At 43.5% G+C, this 24,069-nt stretch overlaps 1 protein-coding gene across 2 annotated transcripts in view; it reads right to left on the bottom strand.

Annotated features, from left to right (window-relative positions):
- RPL35A (ribosomal protein L35a) overlaps positions 1–24,069 on the bottom strand; it is a 97,020-nt gene that overhangs the window by 51,720 nt on the left and 21,231 nt on the right. For both annotated transcript variants that reach the window (XM_044070703.1, XM_044070704.1), the window contains one exon: positions 12,413–12,565. In XM_044070703.1, coding sequence (XP_043926638.1) covers positions 12,413–12,565 — 153 coding nt within the window. The remainder of the gene's footprint in view (positions 1–12,412; positions 12,566–24,069) is intronic.

The following is a 24,069-nucleotide window of genomic DNA, read 5'->3' as shown; positions in this document are numbered from 1 at the left end:
AGGTAGGCCTGTGTGAGGTGGTTTTAGCAGGCAAGGCCTTAGAAGATTTAGCTGTTTTAGCCCTAGAAAAAGCCTTGATAGACATAGATGCAGGGGGCCTAGCAGCTCCACGTGCAGGAGTAGATATGTCTAAAGGAATAGTATCTGATAAATCCTGGGTGCCTGCTACAGCAGGGGGAATTTCAGTAGCGGATTCAGCCATGCTGTGTGAGGCCTCGGCTATAGGAGGCAAGCTTTCGGCCGAAGGAAGAACCGAGGACTCGGTTTCAGCCGAAACCGAGACACTCGCGGTTGGCTTAACCGTGGTTTCGGCCGAAACCGCGGACCGCGAAAGTGTCGGTCCTTCTCCTACGCTTTTAGCTAATTGTGAAGTCGGAGTCTCCGACGGCATTTTGTAAGCAAAAGCGGGACCAAAAAACTCCTCTGCAAACTCCGACCGACGTCTAAGTGTCCGTCGGTTGAAGGATGCACAGGCTAGACAAGCTGATACGTCGTGGTCTGGGCCTAAGCAAGGAAGGCAGTAAGAGTGGAAATCCTTATGAGGTATTTGTTTCCCACAAGTTAAACAGTTATTTACTTTTTCTGACATCGGCTGAGGCAAGAAAGAGTCCCCAACGGGGTACTTAGCTTTTTAGAAGTCTTCGGTAGTAGTAATCTCTGGTTCTGACCGACCGGCACTTGCGAACAGCTTCTACTTCGGGCACCGCGCGGCAAGAAAGACTGAGGAAAATGGCGTCGGCTGATGCCTTTATACCCAATTCACAGCAGCGATGACGTCGGGTAAAGTGCGACATCAGCCGAGGCCAGACCCAGACTTTGGAATCCGGCCGACCGAGGGGCTGCCTGAGGCAGGACAACCCCATATGTTAGGACTGCAGATGCATCCTTGAAGGACATCACCTGGAATCCTTTCTGTCTCAGGTGAGCCGTGACCACTGCCAAACATTTGGTGAACACCCGGGGGGCTGTGGTGAGACCAAAGGGCAGGGCCCCGAATTGAAAATGACTGACTCCCAGCCGGAAAATGACTGACTCCCAGCCGGAAGCGGAGAAACCTCCTAGAGCGCCTGTGTATTTCTATATGGTAGTACGCGTCCTGGAGGTCTAATGAGCACATCCAGTTGTCTCTGCCCTAAAAGGGTAGAATGGACTGCAGTGTTATCATCCGAAATTTTGTCTTTAGTACAGAGTTGTTTAACCTGCTGAGGTCCAAAATGGGTCTCCATTCTCCTGTCTTTTTTTGGTACCAAAAAGAACCTGGAGTAGATTCCGGATCCTAGCTGATCTGCTGGGACTGCCTGGATGACTCTTTTTTTCTAACAGCTTTTTTATTTCTAGCTGAGCCTGACCCCTTTGTGCGGGTGGTACGTCTGGTAGGGGTTTTGGCGGTTGTACCGGAGGGAAAGTGAAAGGGATTTTGTAACCCTCGGATATGATTTTCTGTACCCATGTGTCTTGGGAGAGGGATTGCCAGGCTTCCGGGTACAGAGATAATATTCCCCTGACTGCCTCCGAAGACGGACAGTCTGGCAGCTTCTCAGGGATGCTGAAAGGGTTGGTCAGGAAAGGATTCCCTAGAGCCCTGGTTCTGAGGACCTCCTCTGCCCCTAAGGCAGCGTCTGTTATTATTTCCCCCTCTGCCTCTAGTGGGAAATTCACCACGTGTGGCAGGCGCGCCTCCCTGAGGTTTGCGGAACCACATCTTTCCTCCCTTCTGTCCCTTAGGATAAGGTCTAGAAGGCGTGGAAAAACGGACTCCCACGGCAGAGAGAGTCTTACCATCTTACTCGCATCTGGTGAGGGTATTTTTCACCTGAGGTCCGAACATTCCGAACCGTCAAAGGGGGTGTTGGTGAAGGACATCTTGAAGGGATCGGCAAAGTTAGAGTCGCATCCAAGCGTGACGTCTCAACGCAACGCCTGTGCCGGCAGCCCTACTCGCTCCATCGACTGCATAAGAGATAAGCCGCATGGAGGAGTTAACAATGGAGTTCAGGGTAGCCAGCTGAGAGTTTATTGTGTCCTTAAACCCCGCAGCAGAAGGATCCTGTACCGTTTCACCCAGCTCTTTGAGCAAGTCTCTCTGAAGGCGGGTGAAATGACATAAATAGTTCAGCGATCGCATAGAAAAGGTCGCTGAAGCAAAGGTCCACTTGCCGTACCTGTCCATGGTCCTGGACTCTCTGTTAGGAGGATGAACAGATACAGAAGGATCAGCCAATTCCATCTTAGTGGCTGCTGCTACCACCATAGCATCAACTGAAACACCTTTGGTGAGAAAGGATTTGTCATCTGGTGCAGAAATAAATTTAGAAGGCCTCCTAGGGGTAGGTTCCATTGAATCAGGAGCTGCCCACGCCTTTCTAGCCACTACCTCCATTAGTGGGTCGAAAGGGGGAGACACCCAGGAGGTGGAAGGGCGAGATCCAAAGGCGTCAAGGTAAACCGACTCGCCCTCGGAATGTTTGAGAGTGGACCAATTTCCCCTCTGTCTTAGGATCTCCAGGATGTCTGAAAAGGAGACATCATCAAAGGGGGGATCTGGGGGAACCTTCCGACTCATCCAAGTCGGTGTCAGACGTGACAGACTCTGGGGAGTCTATGTGCTTCCTCTTGCACTTTCTTTTCCTAGGGGGCTCCCCTGAAACTTCAGGGGAGCCCTCGGAAGAGGAGGAGACACCCAAGGTGGGTACCCTATGCTTTGGATCTCTGCCGTCGTGTGTAGGAGGATGGCCAGAGACCGTAACAGGCACTACAGAGGGAGAAGCCGCAGAACTTAACCTTGAAGTGGACACTGGGTCCAGCACACTCCTCATCACCTCAAAGGCTCCCCTATCAGATACAAAAGGTAGCCCCGGCTCCGAAGAGACCGGAACCGCCCCCCCCCCCGGAACCGACAGAGAAGGCTCCGAGAATGATGTCGGGGCCGAACTAACCAAAGCCGAAGCTCCGAGAGGGAGAGCGGGGTCGGACAAGGGTCCGATGCCACTCGCCCCCCTCGGAGCCAACAATGGAGTCTCGGCGCCTGGACCTCTCCACGGACGGAACCAATGAAGAGGTCGGAGCCGACGACACCAGAGCCGAAGGAGGAAGTATCGGCTCCGAACTCGAGAGATGAGTCGGAGGAGGAATGGATAGCTGTATCGAAGGAGCCACAGTCTGGTGAGATGGGCTCTGGAGCATTTGGGCCAGCGCCTGAGACTTTATGAGTCTACTGACCACCCTCTCGATGTCGTGTCGGAGAGCCTGGATGACCTCTATGAATGAGCCCTATGACTCCGCTCCGATAGGAGAGGGGACCTCGGAGCCGATCTGACGGACTCTAGCGAAGGGGACCTAGAGCGCTTGCGTGCTGGGGTCGGCTCCGATGATGATTTCGGAGCGGAAACCACTTTGCTCGCCTCGGAGCCAGACGGAACCGAGGTTGGAGCCGTCTCGATAATGCCAGCCCTCGGCTCAGAAGCTGGAGCCGAGGGTTTGGCGGTTTTTGACAACTTCCCCGAGCCAGACTTGGACGGGGAGTCATCAGGCTTTAACAAGCCCCTTAGGATGAGCTTGTTACGACTTTCCTGCAGGACTCGAACTAAATCCGTGACAAACGGAACAAGAGTCCTGCAGGTGTAAAGGCCCCAAGCAATAGACACAAGAAGTGTGACCGTCTGTCAGAGACATTTTCTGACAGCACGAGTCACACTTCTTGAATCCCGAAACCTTAGGGTCCTTTGACATCGTGACAAAAAATGAAAAGGAACACAGTCAGTCCACACACACACACACACACACTTAAAGTTAAAGGGAACTGACTAAAAACCCACACACACACACACTGAAAGGGGTGGGGGAAAACTAAGGAAAAGCCCATAGGCCCAAGATAAAAAACTAACTAAAGAAGGGGAAAAAGGGCTACCGAAAGGGTAAGGCAGTTAGAAGGGACCCAAAGAAGGGTAAGTAACTGGAAAAAAAACTACTGAGACTGAATATATATATGAAAAAAGCACTTACTGACCAGATCCGGTAAAAACAGACTACCTCGCAGCGAAGTGGCAAACGAGATATGGGGAGTTAGCGCATGGTATTGTGCGATATAGGGCTGCCTCGAGCCGGTAAAAATAGCTCTCGAGCTATACTATAGGCCGAGTCGGAGCCGAGGATCGGCTCCGAACCCATCCAGCAAGAATGAAGGCGAGAATGACAACTTAACATTATTACTTATAGGTGGAGACTAGAATTGTATTTGCAAAAGTGAGGATGCATCTGGGGACTTGCAAGGGAAAATATAAAGAGAGATATAAATAGAGAAAATTTCTGAAGAAATTTATGAAACTATTAGTATGGAAGATGTGAATTCAGTAGCAGGAACTCAGAAAATGTAATTATTATTCTCCAAGGTACAATAACTGGGTTAGACTAAACAGAAATTATACTTCACAGGAATGTGTGCATTTGATTGAAAACTTCGACACACCTAATAACCATTTCAGATCATGCATCATTAGCAACTAAAATGCAGGGTAATGAAATAAAAATTGGACGCATCACCACCTGCCAATAAAAAATGAGACATTGGACGCTTCACCACCTGCCTATCATAGTTAAAGGGAGGAATTTAAGTAATGGGTAGAGGAACTTACTTGAGAACTATTAGGAAAAGATAGAAATTTCTTCAGAAGTTATAGCTATTGAGTGGGATAGAATGAAAATGGAGTTTAAAAAATCGGGCAGAAATACAACAGAGATATGATTAAGAAAAAAATCATTTAGAGGGTTGAACAACAGTTAAAAGTACTGCAGAATAAAGGAAGAAATCCCACAGAACATCAGGCAGTACAATTGCAGTGTACCAAGATAATATGCAGGAGTTTAAAATACTGTTATCTATTTTTAACGCCACATCAAAAAACATGATGTCTTAGTCAAAAGAAAGAAGAAAGCCTGTAACCAGAAAACTTAACCAAAGCACAGAGATGTGGAAATCAAGAAAAAAATACAAATTAAAATAGTTATGCAAGACTTGTGTATCCCAAGGTTACAGGTAGGCGAGTCTCAAAAATTAAGTGTTAAGATAACAGAGATAAAATGGAGGAATATATTCAAATCAGCAGAAAGCCTCCAGCAAAAAAGATAATACTCCTGTCAATGTCTGGAAGCTAGGAGAAAAGAAAGTGATAAAGATATTCTTCTTTTGGCTTTTCCCGGTTAGGGACAACACAGCAGATCACCTGTCCGCTCATGATTGGCAGTGGAGTTTTATACGGTGTTGAGTTGCCAGCCCAGCGCCCAACCTTCCACAGAAGGTGCACGCACTCGCATCTAGGGCCAATTTAGAGTGTCCAATCCACCTATAGCATGTCTTTGGGATGTGGGAGGAAACCAGAGCACCCGGAGGAAACCCACGCGACCACAGAGAGGACATGCAGACTCCGCACAGAAGGCACCCCAGCGGGGATAGAACCAGAGAACCTCTTGCTGTGAGGCGGCAACGCTGACCACTGCACCACCACGGCCACCCAAAGTGATAAAGATCTATAAAGTTTTATTTATCAGCATTTTAAAAGGAGGGAAGTACCAACACGCTGTAAGAAAGCTTTGATGGCCCGTGACCCATCAGACTCCAGCTGCACATAAACCAATTTCAATTTTAAAACTACAATTATTATAAGTCTACAACAGCTAAAAGAATGGCAACGTATCCTGGAAACTATCGCCCCATAAGCCTGACTAGCTTGGTCTGCAAAGCTATGGAAAGGATCATCATGGACCTCATAAATAAAGATATTGGGGACCTACAGACACTGGATCCTACCCAGTTCGGCTTTGTTAAGGGCAGATCCTGCCTCTTAAACCTGGTCGATTTCTTTGACACAGTCACCAAGGCCATTGACGAGGGGAAGGTGGTCCACACAGCCTACCTGGACCACGCAAAAGCCTTCAATACAATACCCCACTCGGGCATTACAGATGAGCTCACCAGCTTAAATATAAACCCCTATGTCACTAGATGGGTTGCAAACTGGCTCAAGGACAGAACCCACATGGTTAGAATTGCTGGAGCCATGTCAGACTCCAAACCAGTTACAAGTGGTGTCCCACAAGGCTCAGTCCTTGGACCTCTTGTTCGGTATATATTTCTCGGAGGTACAGGCCAACACGGAAGGACTGTGGCTGACCAAGTTCGCAGATGACTGCAAACTGGGCGCCATGATCCACTCTCCAGCCGACACAAGCATCCTCCAAAAGGGCCTCATAGAAACAGGACAACTGGTGCCAGAGCCATGGCCTCAAGCTAAACGCCAAAAAGTGTATAGTCATCCCCCTTTGGCAAAAACAAAGTGCCCACAAATTACCACATAGGTGGTAATCCATTCAGTACAGAAGAAGTAATTAGGGACCCGGGGACCCAAGTTGATAGCAATCTCTCATTTGACAACCACGTGGCCAAAGTGGTTACAAAAACATTTTATATAACCCACCTAATCATGAAGGGATTCACATCTAGATCAAGGGAGGTCATCGTGCCTCTTTACTCATCCCTCATCAGGCCCATAATTGAGTACAATGCCCCTTTTGGGATGTACCTTACCAGACACCTGCAGCAACTGGAAAGACTCCAAAAGTACCTCACCAAGAGGATCAAAGGGCTCAAACAGATGCCATATGCTGCCCGGTTAAAGAAACTCCAGCTCTACTCAGTGGCATACCGCCTGCTCAGAGGCGATCTGTGCCTGACGTATAAAGCCATGTCCAACCCGAATTAATGGACATGCTGCACCTCAGAAAATCCAAATCCCATCGAGCTAGCCGAGAGACTTGAACCTCAGCACTGAAATAAATAGGACATGCTGGAGGGACAGATTCATAACCCAGAGGCTCCCTTCACTCTGGAATAAAATCCCAGTCCAGGTTAGGCAGAGTCCCTCATTGACTCTCTTCAAGAGGAATCTTGATGAGTGGATGGGAGATCGTAGGTTTACCCCGGGTATCACTTCTGTGTCATTGTTAGACAGAGGCACAGTATACTAACCTCGAAAAAGGGCATAGCAAAATAAATTTTAAATGGGTGGCGAAAGCCAAACACACTCTGGCTAGGCTTATAAATGCCCTAGGGCAGACAGCCTAGTATGAACCTATAAAGACGTTGCCAAAATTGATAGATATGGATTAATGTGGTTATGCGGAGGGGAGGTAAACATTTGACAACATTAAAACAATAATGATCCACAGGGAGGCAGAATGCAAGAAACTACAGCTGTTGTTGGTGGGTTATTGATGCAGAGAATGCATTTAGACAGAGTAAGCTGGGGGTTTTAGGAGTAGGGCAATGGAAGCATTTGCACTCCCTGATACAATAAGAGAAATTAGCAGGCTATATGACAGATTAGAGGCAGGAAATAAGAATTAAAGTGGGAGGGTTTTTCTCTGATAAGTTGTTTTCGACCAGACAGGTGTGTACCCTTTTACCTTTGTTTTTTGCATTATATTTAATGCCACTAGCAAAGAAAATAAGGGACTCAGAAATTCAAGGACATCATCCGTATAATTAAGAAAACTTGGCTTTATTTGCAAACAATATTTTGCCCCTGATCACAGCAAAAGAGAACAGCTCAGTATTGCAGAAACTATGTACCCAAACAAACTGGTTCAGTGATGCCCATATTTATAGGGGGACAATAAACGGAAGTATTTAGGAATAGGAGTTAAAAAGGATTTTGTTATGGCAGCTAAGTATATGTGGTGAGAGACTAAACAAATGATGACATAAAACAGAGAAACTGGAAGCTCTTCTCTATAGACATGTACAGCAAGACACAAGCAATGAAAAATACTTTTAAAGTCCCTTTGGTTTTATATTTGGCAGACATTGTGGAGTAATTAAGGAGGGAAGAGGGTAAGGGTCAAGTGGGATAAGCTGATCCTAAACCACCTTGTTCTGTTGGAAGGATTACCTGACTTGAAGGGATATTTTACAGATGCACAGTTACGGCTCAGATACACAACACAAGCAGAAAGCTACAATTCAAAGTGGAGGGGAGGATGAAGTAGGGGAATATTCACAAAATGACAGAATTAAACTTTGGATGCATATCCTTAAGGAGAACAGCAACAGCCTTACAGAATATTGTATTCATAACTAGCAAAAAGTATTCTAAGAAGTAAGTCAATGTGAGAATGGAGAAAAGAGAGAATTGAAGGGTACAGAGAATAAGCAAAAAGGGGCTGGAATTCATTGGCAGAAAATGGCAAAGTAACCAATGCATTGAGAGCACATAACTAGACAGATAAAGGTAACTGAATGGGAAGAGGCCAAGAAGACATTTGGACTACAGGCTAGAAACTGCCTTCCTTAATCAGGGACTGATAAAGTATAGGTCAAGAGAAAGGAATAGGGGAAATCTCAAGTGAAGCCTGATCCGGTAGAGTTTTTGGTTGAATCGAGAACATGAGCTCCTTTTTGAAAAAGGGATAAATTACTAGGGCATATAAAATATTGTACGACAACTACAGGAATCAAAATCTATCACAGGAAGTCAGAAAAGACTTTGAAGAAAGACTGGAAAAATCAATTTACAAAGGAACAATGGAAGGACACATGTACGGCTCCTAAACATGCAACAAGATCCAGGTGGTTTAGGATTTCTGCTTGGCAGTGTTTGCATAGGTATCTTTATAGCCAGAGTAGATGTTTAAAGTATTTTTCCTCAGGTAAATAGCAAATGCTGGAAATGTGATGGGGAAAGAAAGAGAGAGAGATGAAAATGACAAAATGGTTAAGTGTGTGATGACCCAGTAGGCCAAACTACACTAGAGAGTACTCAGAAATACTGGGAGAATGAAGTAATTTTTAGATTAGGAAAGGAGCAAATTACAGAAATAAATGGAGTTTGTGGGAACAATACATGCATTATAATGTTCAGTGGTAGGAGTGAGGTTTAAGGGAAGGCAAGAATTGCACAATGCGAAATGAAGTGTTTAATAAACACTTTGTGACAAAAGAGCATACATACATTGCACAAGTTGAGACTTCTGCTGCAGAAGGACTGACATCCACAAGCTTTACGTCCTCCTCCCACCAAAGACATTAGCAAAACTGTGACATTGCATGGAAAACAGACAAGTGGGTGGGGTTCTGTCTACTTCATTATTAAAGTACCCCCCCCCCCGACAGCTCCAAAGATCTGGGCTGTGCTCAAAACGCAGGCCTCCAATGATAACCAAAACAGAAAGGCTCCAAAGCTCCCTCTCAAAGTATATCAGCAGCCAGGGGTGGTGGTGGGGGCCTTGTAAAAGTTAACGACAGGGGAAGCCAAAGAGACAAGTGACTGGGTACCTAACCCAACTCCACATGAGAGAGTGACAGGAGAGAAGATAAGTGCAGAGCACAGAACTATTACTGTCATGAGGAACATACTCTAAAATCCACATTATGGCATACACTTAACACGGCAGCATTATGTTCAAGAGCCTGATAGTTGCCTAACCACTATTTCAGTGCATGTCAATGCAAAGTACATTCACTAAAAAGCATCTCCAGTGCCAGTAGAGTTCATCCTCTACCCCCAATGCTATGCAAATGCGGAGATGGCATAGACGTATTTGGGGAAGGATTGTTCTTCTGTTGGAGTTGCAGAGGGAGGCACCCCATGCAAGAAAGTTTCACCAAAAGTGGCTTTCAGCCAGTTATTTCTGAGGCTTCAACACTTGGAAGTTCTTTAGGTAGATTAAAATCTATAAATGCTCATCACACTGCTCACTGTTGCAATAATGGCAACACTCTGGAATCCCCCCAGCTTGGAAAAGGCAGACATAGATGATCAGGTAGCCGTCTTCCATAATGACTTGGATGCTGATCCTCCACTCTCAAATGAGGGCAGTGGTGACTGCTGCAGCTGTCTCACACCCTGATACAATCTTGGAATGGAAAGAATAGATGATACTGTAAAAGCCAGTCATCCAGAGATGACAGCACCCCCCCCCCCAGTGTGATTAACCCTTTTATGTCTAACCACACTCCCCAAATGTATCAGACAAGTTATAACACTGCAGGATTACAATAAGGGGTATATGTAGGCTTGGGCATGGGTGGTCAAGCACTTACAAACTGCCTCTAGCAGACACAGGTGCCAGACCAGGGATACATTTCAGATTCCCCTTCCACTGGTCCAAGTTACTCTTGAATTCGACTAGGGAAGAACTCTGCTTCCCAGGAATGGGAAGGCCTGATCATAGTGTCTATGTAGAAGTTTAGATCCCTGGATCAGGTAACTGATGCAAATTTGTTTTGCAGATGTACAACACATCCATCAGAGAGGGATCAGAAAAAGGTTGGCAAGTCAGGCATACATCACCTCTCAGCAGCCTGCAGGAGACAGGAGTAGGGTGCTGAGGCAGTTCGCTTAGGACATGTTATTTACGCCCTGTATTCTTTTTGTGAGGTACCAATGTGGATGATCCAGTTGTTGCAAATGCCTGATCAGGAAAATACTGAAGGCAGTGCTGTACTCGCATGACCACCTTTGACCTAGATGCCATTCCCTTGCTTATAATTTATGCAACTTAAAATGGATTTCCTTAAGACCATCTACACGATCAAAAGTCAGGTTATTATCTACATATGTTCCCAAATCCCTGATCACCTGGGCTACTCTTAGGGGTGTATGATAAATGTAGTAGTTTTCAGAGGTAGCCATCTTCCTAAAGGATACTATTGTGCATTTCTTGGCATTGAGTTTCAGACTGTGGCTCTGGCACCAGTAATTTGAGGGTATTTATGTCGTTGAGGGATTCTATGACTGTACCAGAAGCCACTGATACTGGCCTTGACTTTACAGAAGTAGACGTTGAAAAGGAGAGGCCCCATAACCAAGCCACTACAGATGGTTGTTCTCACTACCATATACAAATTCTATTTTCTTTTCGCTTTAGTTCTTTCGATTAAAATCTCAGTTGCTTATGTAAATTCAAGGTAGGCTAGATGGTTTCCTTCTTGTTCTGTGAAACAGCACAGAAAGCAGTGAGGTTAATGGCCTGTTTTTTAGGGAGAGTTCTGCCACCACTCTGAGCACAAATGGAAAACGGGTGTGGAGTGCTATCCCATCCTTATGGACTAAGTTTGTTTGCAAATGAGGATCCCCAGTTTTCATATGCTTCTGGCAGATGCAAAACCCACCCCCCAAAAAATTCTCAGGTCGGAGTACCCAAGTAGTGCAGTAACAACAGTCTCAGAAAGGGTTAAATTCAGCACCTGTACCACAGCTGAGGTCCCCTGATGAAAAGTTCTTCTTGAGAGGCCTCAGATACAAGACTCCCTTAAAATACTGTACTGGTAGTTGGGAATAAATTGTGATACCAAAGGTAGAAAGCCAAGACTGCAGATGCACACACCTTCATGGAGTCAAAAGATCTCTTACATTTTAGGACAAAGGACTGACCTGACCCTTGACCCCTTCTCTGGCACCAAAGGGAAAATAGTTTCCAATTTGCTCAGCATGGCTTCTTTATATGTCGCTTCCCAGCCTCCCTTAAAAACAGAAAGCATGTCCTCAGCAAATGTGTTGAAAAGCGAGTCAAAAGATCTCTTACATTTTAGGACAAAGGACTGACCTGACCCCTTCTCTGGCACCAAAGGGACAATAGTTTTCAATTTGCTCAGCATGGCTTCTTTATATGTTGCTTCCCAGCCTCCCTTAAAACAGAAAGCATGTCCTCAGCAAATGTGTTGAAAAGGGATGCGAGATAGACCATCTCAGCTGTCAGCCTTAGTGTTTTCAGAATGGGATGCATAAACGATCCCTGGATTTTTGGATTAAGGAGTCCACACACTGAGTAGAATAAGCTATGTCCATATCAGACTCAACAGGAGAAAGAACCAGTGCTGTCTCGGCCAAAAGGGAGGTAAAAGAATGTTCTCTGAAGTGTTAGTCTTCTGTATTACCCTAAGGTGAAGGGAACACCCAGAAAGGCTTAGAGACGTAGATTTGACTAGTTTACTGAGAAGGCGTCCATTGCTCGGGCCTCTATGTCCAGCTACAATATTTTCCAAGTGGTTTTATTTTCTAGAGAAACAGATACTACAACTCCACCTGTGGACTAATCCATTAATACACCCCTGCACCCATTCAGGAGGGTGTGCCTCTGTCCTGCTTAACTGGTCTGCCAGGAACATTTTCCTGAGAAGGGGTGCTTTGTCAAAAGTTCCCTGGATCCTCCTCTATTACCCACTAAGAAGTTTCAGGGTCAAACCACAGGGACATACCTTAAAAGTTAGCAGGATAACAGACTGTGTAAACCTCCTGTTAACAGTCTACAAGCTTTACTGTTATCTTTGCTAAAAGCAGTCAGCAAAACAAAGAGCCTTGTTAAAAAAAAAAATTAAGCCTTCCATTTAAAAAGAAAAAAATCATGAAACGGTACTTACTTCTTAGCTTTATAGACATATGCACATTTCTTGCCCAAGTAGAAATCTGTTTCGGCACGTGTATAAACACCTTCAATTTTTAAGAGTGCAGTATGCTCCCTCTGGTTTCGGAGACCACGCTTGTATCCAGAAAATACAGCTTTGCACCACAACCTGGAAAAAAAATAGAACACATGTAGATAACACTAGCACTCACAGCAGCATGGTTGCTCAATGCATGGTTACAAAATCTGTTTCATAACATTTTGCTGGGGTGGTGGTTCAATCCTGACTTCCAGATAAAGTTTACTATGCATGCTCTTCTTATTTTAACATGACTAGATCCCTCGATGGGTAGGGCTTGTTTCCTCCCATAAACAGAGGGTTAACTGGCTACTCTTAATTGCTCATCACGCTGCATTTAACCTCGCCTCTGTGTGATCCATGTAACAGATAAAGGTCCACTAGATATCAGTTCACTTAACATGGTTTGACCAACAAATTCAGCGACTGCTTATTAGACAGATCACACTTCCCAGTAAGTTTAAATGTAAATAAACAATATCCCACAACAATCAAAACTGCGACTTATGTTGTCTAGTCCTTCGTATTTTTCCATTTTTACCAAGTTTTTTCTATTCTGTGTTCTTTACATCCACTTCATTACCTGGATGGAAGGGCAAGGACAATGGATAGTTCTTATCTTGCAGGACTGGGGAGGCATTTGGCAAGAATTAACATTTGTTTTCAGACTGAAACAAAAATATATGTACACAACAATGCAGTATTATAGGGTGAAAAAGATATAAATAAGAATCTGACCTAGGGATAGAGAGACCCTAGCGACAAGAGGAAAAAAAAAAAGGAAGATCTTGTGAAACAAAGATTACTACAGGTCAGTAAAACTATTTTAATTTTAATTCTGGGCAAAACAAAAATCAAGGGATTAAGACACACTAGTGAAACTCTTGGCAAAATATAGACTAGCATATCTTTACAGGCAAAAGATCATACGAGACTAATAGATATTTAACAACATACTGCAATACGAGTGATGGGGGTTAACATTACTTCACCACAGCATTACATATACATGGTTACAAAAAGTGGGGCTATGGTAGAACGAAGTCTGAGAAATACAACACTGGTGGCGAGTTCTTGAAAACAATGCAACTAGATGTGTGCACTTTGGTTTACTCTAGTGATCAAACACTGAAAAATTCATGCCACAAATGTACAGTTGAGACAAATCTATCAGGCAACCTAGAAAAGTTATTTTAGGCGAAGGAAACAATTTTTTCCCAGAATGATCAAAAATCTAAGTTCTGAAGTAAATTTCTGACAAACAGGAGATATTCCTAACGATTTGAAAGCAGTCTGCAAAATAGGGCAAAAGTCCCAAGTATGGAAAGAGAGAATACATAGGATTCGACCAGATGAATCACTTCAGCTAGCAGATCTTGGAGACTCTCTCCCTGATGCCCTCCCTGTAACAGGGATAAAGGCAATAAACTTCTAGAAGGCAAGTAGGAAAATCGACGAGTGTTCTTGTGTCGAAAGATGTGAATGGCCTGTATCCTGTGAAAAGCAACCACTGGTGCTAGACATGTTGTGAATACATGAATGGGTATACTGCGGTAAGATCCAAAGCCATTAAGAACATAAGAGGAGGAATCAGAAGAAAAAAAACTGTATATAAAACATTTTGAACTTCAGGACCTTGACATGAGTCTCTACAAAAAAACAGGTCCAAAACAGCTCTTTAGGTTCCCCTCTTTCTTGGGCACCAGAAAACACCCTTAAATAAAATCCTTCTCTTTTAATTTTCTGGTAAAGGTTCTACTACTCCCTAAGAAAGCATTGGAGCTGTGATGGGAAGAAATGTGGGTTGGGTTTTGGGCATGGGATGGCATTCCTAGTATGGGAGGGAAAATAATCCCATTCCCCATCTGTACAGGTTCTGAATGATTTCCAATACCCATTAATCTGTTATAACCTAGAGCCACAGTGGCAGATGAACAGAAGCCTTCTTTGTAAGGTTCAGAAGACTCTCGCGTTGGGAAGGAAGGGTGGCACAGTCAGTCATTTCTGATTGAAACTGGGCTGGAAGAGTTCTTCCCTTTTTCTTGGAAATGCCCTGCCACTGCTTCTTAATGGTTTGCTTCCCCTACTTTTGTTGAGTTTGTTTGAATTGTGGTATAACCAAAAGGCTCTGGCATGGAACTAGCATATGGGACTGAAAGATTGGTTTTACACCCTGAAATTAAAATTTCCCTCTTTCGTCAAACCCTTTTAGAACATCTGCAAACGTGGTGCCAAACAGAATTTTATTCAGAGGGACATTAAGAACCGCAGTTTTGACATATTCAGGTAACCATGAAGACCTATGTACAGATGATCCAATTCAGATACTACATTAGCAACATTATAAGAGCATCTAAAGGAGTGTTTAGTAGATCGACTGACAGAGGAAAGCATGTAGAGGATTTAGCTTTTGAAGTAGTTAAGCCATCTACAGCCTTTTTCAGGTCAGCAAAAGATGCTAAAAGGGATTTAGCCAAACAAGAATAAGAATTAACAGTTCTGAATACCATAGTAGAAGAGGTATAAACTTTCTTTCCTAATCTGTCAAAGGCGCTACCATCCTGGTCAGGAGGATTAAAAACAGAAAGATGTTTTAATGCTGTAAGATAAAAAATAACTTAAGAATCAGGTCAGGGATTGCTGAAATGGTATCTATGTGACTTGAGGAATTTATAAAATTTGCCTGATTTTCTAAGAGCAAGAAATGTGGCCATCAAGGGAAGAAATGGCTACATCAAAAGTATCCTCCAAGCCTCAATAACTGGAGAAAGATTGCTACCCGTTTGGAATGCCTACCTGCAATACCTCTGTAGAGATTCAGAGATCTCCTTATGCTCACATTTTAACAATTACTTCTGCAAAGTACAATTTCCCTACAGGGAAAGCTGACCCCCCCCCCAGATTCTGATTTAACTGTTTTTAGGAGAATCTTGGGAAGCATACCAATGTGCCTGGGCTGAAGAAACCAGGCAGGGATATATTCTTTCCAGTTCATTACTTTGTTTTGTGTTTATATAGTTGTAAGAAAAAAGAAAATAAGGGATTAAATTCAAGAATACAAATTATGTCGTAGCAAGAAAAGTTAGTCTTATTTGCAAAAATTACGGTAGTGTTGTCGCCTTACAGTAAGGTGCTGTCCAGTTCAATTCTCAGTTAGAGCATCTTCTGCATGGAGACATGCATGAATGGGCGTACCTTCGTTGAAGGTTGTGCGTCAGGGCTGGTAACTTGGCATGTAAAAATCAACTACCAATCATTAGCGGACCGGAGCTCCGCTGTGGCGACCCATAACCGGGAAAAGCCGAAAGACACAACTCTACTGGATGCACCTTTCTCTAGATTTATTGGCATTATGGAAGAATTTGCTGAATTACAAAAAAAAAACAAAAACAGAGAACGCAAAGCCTACAGTAGCAAACTATACACCCATGCATAAACTGATTCAGCAACAGAAATAAAATGAGAATTACAAGTAAGTATTAAAAGGGTATGCAGGAAGCTAAATGGAAAATAATATAAAAAGTTAAACTGGAAGCCATTGATTATGGATATAAACAGTGAATTTTTTTGTCTCTTTAGTCTTATACAGGTCAGACAATTTTATCAGAACAGTTATGAAGGTCACTTAAGAGTTAAATAAACATATTTGGGAGAAGAACGGAGCAAGCGTTAAACAGGATATGTTGATCTTTGCAACAAGGAAAATGAAGGACTGAAAGCAAAGGGTCACACAAATTAACTGGAAATGTATCAGGGACTCAAAGTGTGAAAAAGGAAAGCCAGCAGAGCTAGTGATATTGCCATCTTGAGTAAAATTGAGTTACTGGCTAGTTAAGTACAAAGCCTGGATGTCAGCAAAGAAGAAATTTAGAGAACCTGAAAGAAAATTCAACCAGAGGAGCTGGAAAGAAAACACACTGACTGGGAAGAACCCTGCAGCTGTTCTGCAAAACAGCGCACAATTCAGCTTTGATACACAAGATGGCTTCCAGTTAATTTAAACAAAAAGAATAAACAGTGTACTCAGACGTGATTAAAACAAATCAAAGTCAAGAATAAACAGTGTACTCAGACGTGATTAAAACAAATCAAAGTCTCGAAAAAAATACAAGAAGTTTTATCTGGCTATTCAGATGAACTAATAAAGTATGAAATGAAGAAAAAAAAAAAAAAAAAAGGCTGGATGAGTATGAAACTTCAAGAAGAGTGGTTTCAAAAAAGGAATAGTTAGAAGACAGAGCACCCAGAGAAAACTTGATTTTCTGCTGTACCAGAGAAACTTGAAGGAACAAACTCTACTATTTTTTGAAATCACAATAAGCAACTAGACTGGTATTCCACAACAGGATATGTTAACTGAAAGGGCACATCAAATTATCAAATGTATGCTCCAAACCTGGCCATATGAAAGTAGTCAAAACCTGTATTACTACAGATGCAGTCATTCCAGTAGAAAGAATCAATCCTAACAAAACTGTGCCATAAGGGAAAAGTATTAAAAAACACATTGTTTGTGGAAAATTATTCACTGTACACCAGAAAGAGGAGAAGCAAATTTATCCCAGCAATCAGGACATGCTGAAATGCAGGTGCCAGACTCAAGCTGCTGTATCCAGTTCTCTTCAGAATATTTTTCCTGGAGAATAAGAGACATTTTTGGAAGCAGAGCATGTTAAGGAGGAAATTAAAAAAAAAAAATCTACCCAACAAAGGGAAGGGGACTCTGCTTTTCATTTTTCTGGCAATAAAGCTCAGATTTTGCCAGTGAAACCTTTTCCAGTGCTCCAAAGTAAAATGCCTAACAAACAGAAAAAACACAGAAGATGACTAGAAGAATCAGGACTACCCCGACTTGAACTAGAGTCTGATGTTGGGAGATGAAGACCACCGGCAAACTAAAAACCTTCCGGTAACTAGTGTAGTCCAGATTCAGATTTGCTGTATCCAGGACTGTATGTAAGCTTCTGAGCCCTCCCAGCTTTCTGGAGGGAAGCCTTCTAGCTTATCAGTGGGAGTGGTAAGCACTAGGTAACCAGTATACCACATAAGGAGTGGTTCTGGCCAGCAAATTGCAGTTATTGGTCGTTTGGGCAGTTTTTCCATCTCTCTCAACTTTCTGATTTAAAAGCCCGCATTTGCACTTGTTTCCCCCCTTTCCTGTAACTAGTTTAGTCCAGACACAGATTCTTAGTTTTAGCACTTGAATTTGCTTATTCGTGATCAGCACTTGTTCAGAACTTGTAAGCACTACATAACCCAATTACTACAGCACTCAACCTCCCTCATTACCTAGAGGAAAATAGTTTTGGTACTTACTTTCCTCACTTGCTTAGAGAAAAACAGCTCTTGTACTCACTTTCCTCACTTATCTAGAGGAAATCGCTTTTTATTCAGGCATGTCCAAGGGTCAGCTCCCAGTGTTCTCTCCTGTCTATCTGATGAATATAGGCATCTTGGGGCAATGTAGAAATTGCCTCCTATATACAGACAACCCTCTCCTCCTACCACTCAACACTACAACCTGTGAGAGATGCACTTATCTAGCCAAACTGGAGGTAAAGCTCTTTCCAATCAAGACTGAACTTGACAGTCAAGAGGTGAAGGTAAACACTTGCACCACACCAAACTCATCACATAGTCTCACTAAATCTACACCACCAAAATCCACACACAGAAACACAAAAACATTCACAGAGGCTTTCAAGTAATAATCTGCTCAAGCAACAGAGATCTCTAAAGCAAAAAATGCAAGCAACCTCCACTCCCCAACACAACCCAAATGACACACAGCCCGCAGACTCAGTGTGCCAATCAACCACAGCCAATGAGGCAAAACAATGTACCCAACACACTAGTCACAGGTGACTCTATACTCAGGCACACTGACGTCCCACTCACCAGGCTAAACAAGGAGAAGGTTACTGTCAGCTGCCTGTCGGGTGCCAGGATCCGCCACAAAACCCACGCACGCAGGTCACTCCACAACAAGTACAAATATGACTTTGTCATTGTCCATGTTGGTGTGAAAGACCTGAGACATACCTCCCTGGACTACATGAAAAGAGACATGGAGGAGCTCTCTGATCTTCTAGCCCAGGCAGTATGACCCCAGCCCTGAGTACCATTCTGCCATCACCCAGAATGATGCCGCAGTACAAGGACAAAAAGATTGACTTCAACAATTGGCTAAGCTTCTGGTGCCATTCTAAAAGGACCCAGTATCTGTCTTCCTGGGATGACATGGTCAACAGACCATGATGCTTTACAAGAGATGGCATGCACCTGTCAACCCCGGGATTCTGGATACTGGCTAAGGTTCTTGCCGCCCCGTACAGTGCCTTTTTTAACAGGCAAGCAAACACTGAGGGTGATGCTACTCAATGCTAGAAGTCTAAATCTCAAAATGCACTCACTGGAGGCACTCCTTAAAATGGAGAACATAGATATCTGTGTAGTGACTGAGACCTGGTTCAAGGCTTCAGAGAGCACCCCTGCACTACCAGGCTATAAACTCATACCACACTTTTCGGCCATGTAACCTGGACCGTAACACCAAAGGCGGAGGTGTGTCCATATTCATTAAGGATATCCACACCTCCAGGCTAGTTGCTCAGCATAATGCAGCAGAGGTTATCCAAGTGACACTAACTCTGGGCAAAACTGCAATCCAAATTGTAGCTTGCTACAGATCACCCACCATGCCCCAAGATTCCCACTCCTCTTTTCTTGATGTACTGGAAAATATTAGGGTTCAACCAAACACCCTAATAATGGGCGATTTCAACTACCCCACCATTAACTGGGAAAACTACTCATGTACCAACTCCTTCGCTCAACCCTTTCTGGAATTCATAAACTCCAATGCCCTGGATCAACTTATCCACACCCCCACCAGGAGCAACAATATCCTAGATCTAGTCATTACCAGCATGAGTGACCTGTGTTCCACACCGGACGTCAATGCCTCATTGGTCCGATCAGACCATAAGCTAGTTGCCCTAAATATCCACATCCTGCCCCCACCCCCCATTAAGGAAACCATGGTAAAAAATTTCTCCAAAGCCAACTTCATGCTTCTTAAGACAGAAGTGGTGAACTTCATGACACCCATGCAGATGGACAATACAGTTACGACTACTGAATCCTACACAATTGCACTTTATAAGCACTTACATGACTGCATGGATCATGCTATCCCAAACAGAACTAAGATGCTATCCTCCAAAAAAACAGGAAGCCAATCTGGTGGTCCCCTGCCATAAACAAACTGTACAATAGAAGGAAGAAACTGTTGCAAAAAGAGAGTAAAATCCCATGAGTGGAGGAGCTCCCTGGTCAGCCTCAGTAAGAAGCTGCGATCCCTGATAAATCCTCAAAAAGATAGTTACGAAAACAAAAATCGCCACTGATTCTAAAGACAACCACAAAGCATTCTACAGCTATGTCAAGAATCTCAATGGCAGCACTAAGATCTGCTCTGAGTTACAGCACAATGGCACTAAATATACAGACTCAACTGATATTGCCAACATCCTGGCAGATGGGCTCTTTAGGGGGTGAAAGGAGGGTAAAGTTAGCACTGAACCTATCTCTATACCAGAAGAATGCAAAGTTCCTGTAATCACGGCTGCACAGGTAAAAACCACACTCTCCAAAGCCAAGAACACAGCATCCATGGGACCAGACAACATCCCAGGCTGCGTTCCCTGGGAACTACTGCCCCTATTAGCCTGACGAGCCTGGTCTGCAAGGCCATGAAACGTATCATCATGGAACTTATAAACAAAGACATTGGTAATCTCCAAACTCTGGACCCCACCTAGTTCTGGACCCCACCTAGTTCGTGTTTGTAAAAGGCAGATCATGTCTCCTAAACCTGACAGACTTCTTTGAAGCAGTCACCAAAGCCATAGACAAGGGTAAGGTGGTTCACACAGCCTATCTAGATCTTGCCAAGGCTTTTGACACCACCCCCCACTCTGGAATTATAGATAAACTCACTAAACCAGGTATAAATCCCTACATCACAAAATGGGTTGCCAACTGGATCACTGACAGAACCCACACTGTGAAAGTAGCAGACTCCAAATCTGACTTCAGACCAGTGACAAGTGGAATACCACAGGGTTCAGTCCTGGGTCCTCCCCTGCTTGGTATATACTTCTCTGAAGTACAGGCTAACACAGAAGGTCTTTGGCTAACGAAGTTCGCAGATCACTGCAAACTAGGAGCCATAATCGAAACTCCTAACTATGTGGACATCCTACAAAAGGGCCTCACTGAGACCGAAGCCAGGTATCAAAGCCATGGCCTCAACTCAATGCCAAAAAGTGCATTGTCATCCCCTTTGGTAAAAACTCTGTACCCATGAACTACAACATAGGCGGTAGTATACTTAACACCAAAAGTGTGATAAGAGACCTTGGGACACAGGTGGACAGTAGTCTCTCCTTTGATAATCACATCACCACAGTAATCAGGAAATTCTTCTATGTGGCACATCTCATCACAAAAGGCTTCTCATCCAGAAAGAAAAGAGGTCATTGTTCCCCTCTACTCATCACTCATTAGACCCATTATAGAGTACAACGCCCCTTTTGGTATGTACCTAACAAGACATCTACAACAACTGGAAAGGCTGCAGAAATACCTCACAAAGAGGATTACTGGCCTCAAACAGATGCCCTACGCAGACAGTCTAAAAAAACTCCAGCTTTACTCTGTCGCATATCGCCTACTCAGAGGTGATCTCTGCCTAACATACAAAGCTATGCCAAACCCAGAGCTGCTGGACATGCTCTCCTTAAAACAATCCCAATCCCTCTGAGCTACACGCTCTAGGGACCTAAAACCTTAAATGTCACCATAATAAACAGAACATGCCAGAGGGACAGATTCCTGTCCCAGAGACTTTCCATGCTCTGGAATAAACTACCTATCTATATCAAACAAAGCTCCTCATTCGCACTCAAGAAAAATCTTGATAACTGAATGGGAAATAGGAAATTCACCCCGGGGATCACGTCTGTGGCTCTGCTCGACAGTGGCACAGGAAAATAATTTTCTTGGGTGGCAAAATCCAGGGTACTTTTTTGGCTGGGCTTGTATAGGGCCCCAGGGCCGATAGCCTACTACCTACCTATAAAATGGGAGTAAAGCATCAATTTGGGGTGAGATAGACTGGACTTTTGTTAGCCTTTTTAAGACGTGTGGGTAGACTGTAAAGTTTAATGTTGTATTCCAGTTTACATCACTAATGTTTAAACGAGAAAAAGTAGGTAAAATAAGTTTTGATCTTATTAATATTTATATAAAACGTGATGATATAAACTGCATTTTACATATAGCAAAACAATTTTGTGTAATCAGGGATATTTAAAATGTGGAGTAGCCTTTTCAGGGACTGTTGTATATGCTAAAGACATTAAACAGGTAGTTTTTTAGTCGTTGGAAATACAAGCTTTGCAGTACAGGTGAAGAACAGATGGAAAAATGCAAGTTTAATGTTAATATACTGGGTAGGGCACATGTGCAGTATCAAACGGCTGTAACTAAGGAAATGATTCTTTTGAGCTGGGACACAGGATATGAACTGCCTAGACATACTTAAGTTATTAAGTTTAGTTCTGTTGGCTGCAGAGAAGCATTTATTAGAAAACAGAAATCAAAGTCTAAACCAACTGTATCTGAAATATTATTATGAGAAAAATAAAGAACTAAAAGAGAAATCTTTAGAAAAGGGAAGGAGCAAATTACATAGACATATTTAGAAATTGTAACAATACACGCAGAATAATATCAGGACGACGACGATGGAGGTCTAAAGGAAGACAGGACTTTGATGACAGTTGCAATAAAAAAGAAGTTATGTACTCACCATAATGTTCCATCTGAGTAGGTAACTTCATTTGCCAGCAACCTGTGGGTAATCAGATCAGAATCGGATCTGAGCCGGCAGCTTTATTCAGCTAAGATCCGAGCTCCAAGCTCCTTCCCCTTACCCATAACCCCCTGCCATCCCTCTCTGTCCTCAGATCGAGTTTGCTATAGTATCATAGAATACTACAAAACAAAGGATCAGCTAAACATCCTAACCTGATGTTATCTGGAAAAGGAAACACAAAAGGAAGCACAAAGATCCTAAAAGGATGAACTACAGGTTAGGGGGGACGGAGGGGGGGGGGGGTTGGTTGCTGACAAATGAAGTTACCCACTCAGATGGAACGTTATGGTGAGTACATAACTTCTTTATCTGAAGTAGTTAACTTCATTTGTTCATCAACCTGTGGGACAGAGTCCCCAGCTACCAAAAACTTGGGAGGGCCTCATGGAAGAATATTCTGGAGCACTGCAGAGCCAAAGGATGCCCTCCCTCTGGAAATTATATCCAACTTGTAATGGGTAATAAAAGTATGGGATGAAGCCCAAGTGGCTGCTGAACAAATATCATCCAAAGGCACACTGGACCAAGAAGTAGAAATCGATAGAGTAGAATGGGCGTGAACTCAGACAGGTTCAGGTCGGCAAGAACTCTTGTATGAGAGAAGTATACATTGGGAAATCCATCTGGACAATGTAGCTTTTGACACAGGTTTACCCAAAAAGGGTTTAGCAAAGGATACAAGGAGTTGCTCAGATTTCCTATGTTCACAGCAGTCCTGTGTACGTAGAACCTCAATTGTCTGTGCACGTCCAAAGAATGCAATTTGTATTCACCTTTGTTATGATAATTTGGGAAAAAGAAATGGTAAATTGATAGATTGATTAATGTTGGGACTCAAGAGGCAACTTTAGGTAAAAAGGAGGGATTGGTCCTGAGGGAAACTCTGTCTTATGAAAGACCAGGTATGGAGGTTTGGCACAAAAGGCTTGAAGCTCCGAAACCCTTCTAGACGAAGTGATAGCAATGAGAAAGGCAGTTTTCCAAGATAAATATTTTACATCCACTGAAGCTGCAGGTTGAAAGGGAGGGCCAGTAAGAGCCTGGAGAACAAGGGTTAAATCCCACGGAGGGTCTGCATCCTTAACAAGAAAGTACCTTTTAAGAAAGTCTTGCAGATCTTAGAAGAAGCTAAAGGACCGAGATCACGTCCCACATGAAAGTGGGAAATCGCTAATTGGACTTTGACCTTAGAGGAGCTGGCACCTTGGTCAAATAAATATGACAAAAAATCTAATACAGCTGGTATCGGGGCTGTAAAGGGATCCAAATTTCTATGTTCTGCCCAGATCGAAAAATGTTTCCATTTGCTCTTATAGACCTTTCTAGTAGAAGGTTTATGAGCAGCTACTAAAATAGCCTTAACAGAAGAGCAGATGCAGGGAGTCCTAGCTATTATTGGAACTGGATCAACCAAGCTGTGAGCTTGAGATTGTCCAGGTTTGGGGTTGTCAATCCTAGGGGGTGAGATATTAGATCCGGAGTGGGATCCAAAATCCATGGAGGATTCACTAGATGAGACCATAGGCAAGGGAACCACGTTTGACGAGGCCAGAATGGGGCTACGAGGATCGCTCTGCTCCCCAACCGATGAGCTTTCTGCAAGAATTTTACCATCAGAGGAAGAGGCGCATAAGCATAAAGTAGACCGGAT

The sequence above is a fragment of the Protopterus annectens genome, chromosome 4.part1, assembly GCF_019279795.1.
Source record: "Protopterus annectens isolate FY-2018-M chromosome 4.part1, PAN1.0, whole genome shotgun sequence".
Classification (NCBI taxonomy): Eukaryota; Metazoa; Chordata; order Ceratodontiformes; family Protopteridae; genus Protopterus; species Protopterus annectens.
The sequence above is the reverse complement of the archived record's forward strand: the minus strand, read 5'-3'. Positions and strand labels throughout refer to the sequence as shown.